This window comes from Urocitellus parryii, chromosome 7 (assembly GCF_045843805.1).
Source record: "Urocitellus parryii isolate mUroPar1 chromosome 7, mUroPar1.hap1, whole genome shotgun sequence".
NCBI lineage: Eukaryota > Metazoa > Chordata > Mammalia > Rodentia > Sciuridae > Urocitellus > Urocitellus parryii.
The window spans coordinates 147,073,421-147,081,300 of NC_135537.1; the positions used below are offsets into that span (position 1 = coordinate 147,073,421).

The 7,880-nt window shown below is 55.4% G+C and overlaps 1 protein-coding gene across 1 annotated transcript; it reads right to left on the reverse strand.

Annotated features, from left to right (window-relative positions):
- Position 1: 1 nt before the first annotated feature.
- Positions 2-7,369, reverse strand: Gas2l2 (growth arrest specific 2 like 2). Its single transcript, XM_026380252.2, has 6 exons — positions 6,851-7,369; positions 5,069-5,310; positions 4,101-4,208; positions 2,897-2,993; positions 2,120-2,375; positions 2-1,502 (listed from the first exon to the last, which is right to left on the reverse strand). Exons 1-6 carry the CDS (start codon positions 7,233-7,235, stop codon positions 2-4), a joined length of 2,589 nt encoding a protein of 862 aa, XP_026236037.2. The 5' UTR covers positions 7,236-7,369.
- Between the last annotated feature and the right edge of the window lie 511 nt (positions 7,370-7,880).

Below are 7,880 nucleotides of genomic sequence, written 5' to 3' on the forward strand. Positions count from 1 at the left end.
CTCAGACCCAAGATTCTTCCTCTGGTAGGAGTGGGACTTGATTCAGCTGCCTTATTTGAGGCTGGGGGCTGCTTTGCTTGGGGGTGACTGGCTCTTTCTTCTCCTTGCCGGCTGAAGCTCCATCCATCTGAGATGCCTCCCCTTCCTGGCTGCCCAGTGCAGCTCTCAAGAGCTTGCCCTTGGGGGGCGCCCTGGCCAAACCCAGATGGCGGTAGGCCAGTGGCTTGGGGATTCGGGAAGGCCGTTTCTCAGGTCTGTGGTCTCTCCGGGGCCGGATTCTGGGCCTCAGCTTCAGCTTGTAGATGGACGGGATTCTCTGGGGCTTCCGGAGTGTTCTCTTGCCTTTGCCCAGGCATGCCTTGGCTTTGTCAGAACTGGGGGCCTCCAGGCTGGCAGACACAGTCGGGCCTGAGCAGTCCTGCCTTCTTGGAGGTGAGATTTCCCTCATCCTGGTGCCCATGGCACTTGGGTTTGCTCTTGCCCTTGGCTCACTCTCTCTGGCTCCCAGCTCCCCTTTTGGGTTTCCAGGGCCTGTGGTAACAGTTGGCTTAAGGGAGTTTCTAGGGGCTCCCTTCCAGGCTTCCAGATCCACTTTAAGAAGGAGCGGGGGTCCCTGAGCCAGTTCTTGGATGACTTTGTCATAAGGACCTCCAGGCTCAGGCCACTGCCCACCCAGACTGGGGACATAGACTCCACTACGAGGGATAACTCGAGACCTTGTACCCTGGGGATGGGCACCCCCCACCTCTAGTAGCTTCATGTTGGCCACAATGTCCTCTTCAAGGCTACAGTAGATGTCTTTCTCTTTGATTCTGCCCAAGGCCAGTGGTGTGTACCTCCCTTCCCACTCCTGTGGGCTCAGGCCCTGGGGCGCTCCCGTCTCTGGAGGGACCTGGTTGTTTGTCTGCTGGTCTCTCTGCCTCGCTTCTACAGAGCAGTCCCCATGTCTGGACCTAGCCAGGTCCCCAGTGACAACCCTTAATGGACTGGGGCCTCTCTCTGGTTCTGCCATGGGACCTCCACTTGCAGTGCCTAGAAAGCTGCTTCCTGGGGTGGAGGGGTGGGCAGGGGACCGCTGGATGGGGATCCTGGTGAGTCCTTTGACAGGGGATGGAGAATGAACTGATGCCAGTTCCCTGAGTTGGGGGGAAGCACCCTCAGCCTCACTCTGAAGTGGCAGCCTGAGGCCTGAGGGCTGGGCTGCCCCAGAGGGACAAGACAGGAGAGAAGGTCTTCTTACTAATGTCCCTTTGGTGGTGGCCTCTTGGAGTCTCTTGGGGGTAGGGACCCTGGCATGGATTCCCTGGCTGGATTTCTCCTCATGAACCCAAGATGTGGGAGTCCTTCCCCTGGAGAGGACCCTGGGGTATTTGTCCTCTCTCTTTCCTAATGGAGTGCATTGTGGGTCTCGACTCCTGTGGGTAGATGAGAATTGGGGGCTGCGTGGACTGCCTCCTGCTGGTAGCTGCCCCCGAGATGGGGTGAGTAGCCTCTCCTGGGACCTGAAAATGAGAATCACAGGCTGGAAGGGGAGACTTATCCAGGCAGGAGGGTCATTGAGTGCAGTCCCCCGGCTCTGGGAAGAATGGCCTCTCCCCCACTGGGACTCCATGCTGGCTAGACTTCATGCTGAGTGGGACAAATGCACCTTCTCCCCTGTGACTGTCCCAAAGTTCCCCTTATGTCAGTCCCTGATGAAGTCTATTCTCCTGGTTCCCTGAATATCAAATAGGAGGAAACCTGGTCCAGGCTTGTGGTGACTTCAGATCCTTTGAGTGATGACCCAGACCAGAGAGGTCTGATAACCAGAGGACACCTGTCTTGAGGGTAGGTTTTAGTCTCAGCTCTACCATGAAGTGGCAGAAGGACCTTGGCTTTGTTCCCTTTCTGGGCCTCAGCACCCTTGTTTATGAAATGGGTGGGCATAGGAAGTACCTAAATGATCCCAAAGTAATGGGAGCTATCTTGATTCCAAATATCTGAGTTTTTTTGTTTTGTTTTGTTTTTGGCATGGGGAAGGGGAAGGGGGTGGTGCTGTTCCCTTTATCTGAGGTGGGGCAGCCTCTGAGAATATGCACTCCAAAGAAGAAAGAGGCCCTTCCCCATCCCTCTCCTGTACCTTAGGAATGAAGCCATCTCTCTGAGGTCCCCTGCCTCCGCCCCCTGTTCATTGCAGGGTCTGGGGGAGGGGGAAGTAGCAGGCTTCAGCCTTCGGCCTGAAGAGGTGTATGTCTTCCAGTCGACCGGAGGCGGCTTCGGGCTCTGTGAGCGGCTGACGGTCATTGTGGGCTGGAGCCGCAAGGGTCTCTCCTGCACCCTCACTTCATGCTGCACCAGTGAACCTGGGGGCTTCAGGAAGCTGCCCTGTTTGTGGGCTACCAACCCAGTATCCCAGAGAAAGAGAGGAAGGAAGGGTTCAATGCTGATGGGACTCACTGTTCCCCTTGCCCAGCTGTGCTTTGCCCTCATCCCACTTTAAAGATAGTGGGGCCTACAGTGGCAGCACTAGTTTTTTTTACAGGAAAAGTTTAGGGGACACAATCTGGTCAGAGGGCCCAGCTGAGGGCCTTGTTTCAAGCTGTGTATTGTATTGCAGGTTTAAGACTTTTACGTAGATTCTATTTTTATCTGGGGAAGCCTGAGATGTTGAAGGAGATCATGAAGGACTAAAGACCATGCTTGGTGCCACCACTGCGCCTAAGCTCTGCCTAGGTGCACGCTGACCAAATGCCGATTCTGCATGTGTTGCACCCCACCTTGTGGCTGTAGTGAGTACTGCACCACAACTGCCCCACCATAGGGGCACACCTCCCATCTCTGCTGCTGGCCTCCTAATCCAGCGCTACACCTCTCCAACCCGCCAGCCCCACAGGGAGAAGACTCTTAGGTGACTCACAGAGGGATGTACACCGGCAGGGGTCATGTTTGTCCAGATAATGGCTAAGCGTGTCCCAGCCGCCCCCTACACGCACCATCACATGGTTCCGGAGGATCTGAGGGGGCAAGGGTGAGGTTAAGGGCAGGGTGGAGGGCATCCCCTCTTCCTGGACCCTTTCAAAGGCCTCTGAAACACACTCAGGGATATGCCCATTCGTGTGCTGATCACACACAGGCACTCCCTTGCACACGTGTGGCTGGGAGCGGGCATATTTTGCAGTCTGGTCACCTCCATATGTTGTCAAGGGTGGGGGTAAAACTGGCCAACAGAAAGTTCTCCCCCAACTAGACAAGGGACCACATGGGCATCAGGTAGTCAGGCCCCAGCACACTCCTTTCTCTTGCTTCCCTACAGAGGGGCTGGCTCCTGCCCTTGGTTGTGTCTGAAATGGGTCCCAACTGCCTCTGGCTTGCCTCTGTGATGTTTGTGACAGAACCTCTGAGAGTCCCGCCCCACTCCACACTGGGGCAAGTCACATACTCTCTCCAGGCTTCAGTTTCCTCAGTTGAAAAGTGGGGCCACCATATGTTGCCCCTACCTATGTTACAAGGCTATTGCCCCAGGCTCTGGGTGAGGGCTCAGGTTTCTGGCTCTGCTCCCAGGTGTGGCCTGTGCTCAAGAAAAGGGTTTGGCCATGTCCCTGGGCACAGACCACTTCTGGTGAGGTGCACCCAGGTATCAGGAGGTTTATTATCCAATGGGAGGCACATCTCAGCTTGTACTGCTCCTCACTTTGCAGAAATGTATAGAGCCAGCCATATGAGGGGAGACCCTGGGGTGCATGTGCCTGGGGCCATGCACTGAACACAGATTTAGGGTTCTCAGGCCCCTTGCTCTGACCAAACCTGGGGGTGGAGTAGAATGGAATGTAAAGTGAGGGTACCTTCCTCATACCCCACTTGTTCTTGAGGGTACTCTCTAGACTGGGCTACAATGGAGGTAATGGCAGGTACCGGTTCCAGTTTCCCTGATGGAAGGAGAGGATAGGCTTGCCAACATTGCCAGGAATGTCCTGGAAATCTCCAAGAAGAAGGAAAGCTCCAAGGCTTGATGGCTTGGGGGGTATGGTGGCTTTCTGTCCTTGCCCTTAATCCTGGCCAACATCTGTGAAAAGAAACCCTATTCTGCTGAGAGTAGCCCCCCCACCCCAGACCATACTTACCCGTATGAAGATGAGGGTGTTGGAGTCCCCTACTTGGTACTTCCCCTCAGACAACTTGACCATGGAGAACTGCACTGGGCATGTACAGTGGCTCACCAGGCTCTGCACCTGCAATCAATGGACAGAAGGCTCAGTCCTCCCCTCTGCTGGGCACCCAAGTCCCCTCCCCTACTCTGGGTTAAATTAAATGGGATCCTCCCTGCTTCCAGAGCCACCCCTGAGTTTGCTGCTGAGGTCAGGGCTGGGGGCTGAGAAGCAAGTAGAGGGTAGAGAAGACCCAATGAGAAGACCGGGAGCAGCCATCTATGTCCAATGCCCTTGAGGGTCAGCTGATGGAGGTGGTGGTGTAATGGCTAAGTAAGTGGACTGCAGAATCTGGTAAACCTGTCAGAGTCCAGTTTCCACTGCATCATGGGCCTTTAGTTACGTTTCCCTGAGCTCCCTTTCTTCCAATGGAAGAAATGGGGTTAATCACAACAAGCACACCGATCTTATGAAGTGTCCCCTCTCTGCAGACTATTCCACATGCTGGCATGTGCTGGTCCATTAATACAGCAGTCATGGAAGGTAGGTGCTGTTGAGGTCCCTATGCTACAGGTGAGGGAACTGAGACACAGAGATTAAATAATTTGCCCAAAGTTACATAGTGGTGAAGTGGTGGAACTTGGCCTTGAGCCAGAGTTGGAGAGATGCTGCAACATCCCTGTTCTTCACACCCATCCCACTGGGGGCTGAATGAGAGCCAAGCAGGGCCGGGCTGGTTTAAAAAAAAAAAAAAAAAAAGTGATACGTGACACTTATAGCTATTGCAGCAGCGTGTGGTTAAGGTTGAGGCTCAGAGTGGAACGTGACTTAAAGCCACACAATTGGGATTAGAGCGCAAGCAGTGGGTGGCCCAAAGAGGGCTGGCTGGGATGGGGGAGAGGGGGTGTGGCGAAGGACCTGAGGGCGCGTGCTGGGCACCTCACCATCTGGTCCAGGTTGCGGAAGTGGCAGGGATGGCGCTTGGGGGGCGCAGGCGGCGGGGGGTCGGGTGGGGGCAAGGCCAGCTCATGTCGCAGCTCCTCGTCGATCTCCTCCTCCAAGTGCACCAAAGTGGGTGCCGCCACGCCGAAGCGCCAGGCGCGACGGCCCAGTTCCAACAAGCACAGCACCACGTTCTTCACGTTCTTGCGCAGCACTAAGTCCTCAGTCTCGAACATCAGCACCTCTGGTGTGGGGCGGGGGAGAAGCGGCACAGACTGCGTGAGTCCCCCACTGACCTCCTAGTGGGAGCACTGGGGTCTTCCCGAGACCCAGGTAGCAGATTTGGAAAGAGGGCTCAGGTCTCAGGATCTTGGGGTGATTGACAGCCAGCAGGAGGGGTCTGGGCAGCTTGGTCAGCTGCTGAGTGCAGACAGGGCAGCCAGCCTCACAGTGGAAGCTGGGGCTGGGAAGAGGTGGATGAACAACAGAGGAAGCATGAGCCTGGCTGTGGGCTGTAGAGAAGAGAAAGGGTTCCCTCAACCTTGCCCTTATCCGCACTCAGCTCCCAGGCTGAGTCCAGGAACAGGAAGCAGTTTGTCCTGCTTCCCACCAGGGTTTTTCACCTCCCCCATCCACTGTGCGCCTAGACTCAGCCCCCAGCCCAGGTCAAACCAGTCTGGGTCAAGCACAGGCTCTGCACATGCTGCCTTATAAGGCTGAGTCCTGACTCTCCCACCTACCAGCTGTGTGACTTGAGTCTCAGTTTTCTCTTCTACAAAGTGGAGATGTAGTCTATTTCATGGGGTTATTGTTAGGATTGGATAAGCTAATAGTTGTTGGCATTTACAGATAATATCTAACACAGGGTAAGTGCTCCATAAAACGCCTGTTTATTTTATTTATTTAGTGGTGCTGGGATTGGACCAGGACATCGTGCCTGACAGGCAAGCAATCCACTTCTGAGTTAGACCCTCAGCCCAAACACCAGTCTTATTAACCCTCCAATCCTGCTCCTCAATGCCTTGCCACCAGCCAGGAGCCTAACCTTGACCCTTTTCCTGCCTGACTCCTACCATCTTTGGCCTGGAGGATGGCACAACATTCAGGCACATCCTATTCCTGAGTCTAAGTACAATGAGATGACAGATCCTGACATGTCACTCCCCTGAATCAAGCAAGCCCCAGCATGCCTGCGTCCCTCCCTACCATTGTTTGTTGGGCTTCTTGCCTCCGCTTCACCCTCCCCCACCCCATGTCCCAGCCTCTCACAATCATCCAAATACAGCACCTTTTTTGTGCCTTTGTCACTGCTGTCCATCTGCCTAGAATTCTCTTTTCCCCAAACTTCTCATATCTCCTTAAGATTTAACCCAAATCGCCTTCCTCTGTGTAACCTTGCTGGGCTCCCACTTCTACATCACCAGGTCACTGATTTCTTTTCCTGGCACATTCACCTGGACTTGGAGCATCCATCACCTGGGCTATAATTTTTGTATCTATGTGTCTTGCTAGATCATGAATTCCTTGGGTAATGGGTCTCATCCCCCTCACTTCTTGATGCCCAGCAAGGTGCTCAATACAGAATAGGTGCTTCATGTATGTTTGTTGTATGAATCATCAATATTTATTTGGGGAGGATTTGCTAAGCAATGGGGAGACAGAGGATGAAGAGAGGTGAGTCAAACCTGTAAGGAACACCCAGGCTCCTCACCCCCAGATCTAGCCTAGCCCTCAGAGAGGGGATGAACACCCCACAAGATAAGGGTCTGAGATAGGGTGGTTACCTTGGATCCCCATCTCCTTGCGGCACCACTGGATGAAGTTGGAGACATTGTCCCTGGCCTGGAAGGTACGCGGCTGGGCGGCCCCATTGCAGGAAACCCCAGTCCGGGGCATGGGAATCCTTTGGGCTTGGACAGGTGCCTCAGCCAGGAAGGCCAGAGCAGCCTCAGTGACATTGTTGGCATGCTGGCAGAGCACCAGGCCCGTTTCCAGAACTTGCAGGAAGTTGGCTGCGTCAATGTCTAGCCCGTAGAGATCCCGCAGCCACTCAGCCAGGTCTTCCTTCATGGCCTCCAGGTACTGCTCACTGGACTTGAAGGGCCGGATGCTGCGCACAGGAAGCCCTGGGGTCCCAGGCCTCCTCCTGTATCCCCCCTGCTGAGACATGGCTGGAACTGCAGCTGGGAGGAGGTGGGCACCTCTGCTCTCCCGCTGCTGCCTCTATACTCCTGCTACCTGCTAGGTCTTGGCCCAGACCTCCTGGATTCGGGATAGGGGAGGTCCCCTTCCACCTTCGGAGAGCCCAGGACTTCCGGCTCTGCTGCTTGCTGCTGGCTTTAGCCTCTGGGCCGGGCCCTCGCTCCCCCACATTCCTTAGTCTCTGCCAGAACTTTCCCTACTTGGTGGCCTTGCAGCAACTTCACCCTCAGGCTGCCCAGCCCACTCAGAGTTCAGTACCTCCTGGGACGGGGGAGGTGAGGACACTTCTCTCACCCCCAGGGCTGGATGGGTCAGTCTGGCTGCCTCCCACTCGCCACTACCACTGGCCGGGGAACCTGGCATGGCCGTCAGCCTCCCTGCTCTGCTTTCCTCTCCTCTCCTTGGAGACAGCATTTGCTACAAACACTCCTCCTTAACCCTTCCGGCAGGCACAGGCTGCCAGGCACAGCCGGCCCTGGAGAGCTGGTAGAGCTCGGCAGAGAGGCTCGGGATGGCTTTTCTCACCAGACTGATCCCAGTGGGGGCTTCTGGGGCGTGGGGGAGAGAAGCAGGGCTAGGGCTAGGGCCTCTCGTAGGGAGCACTGGAGGAAG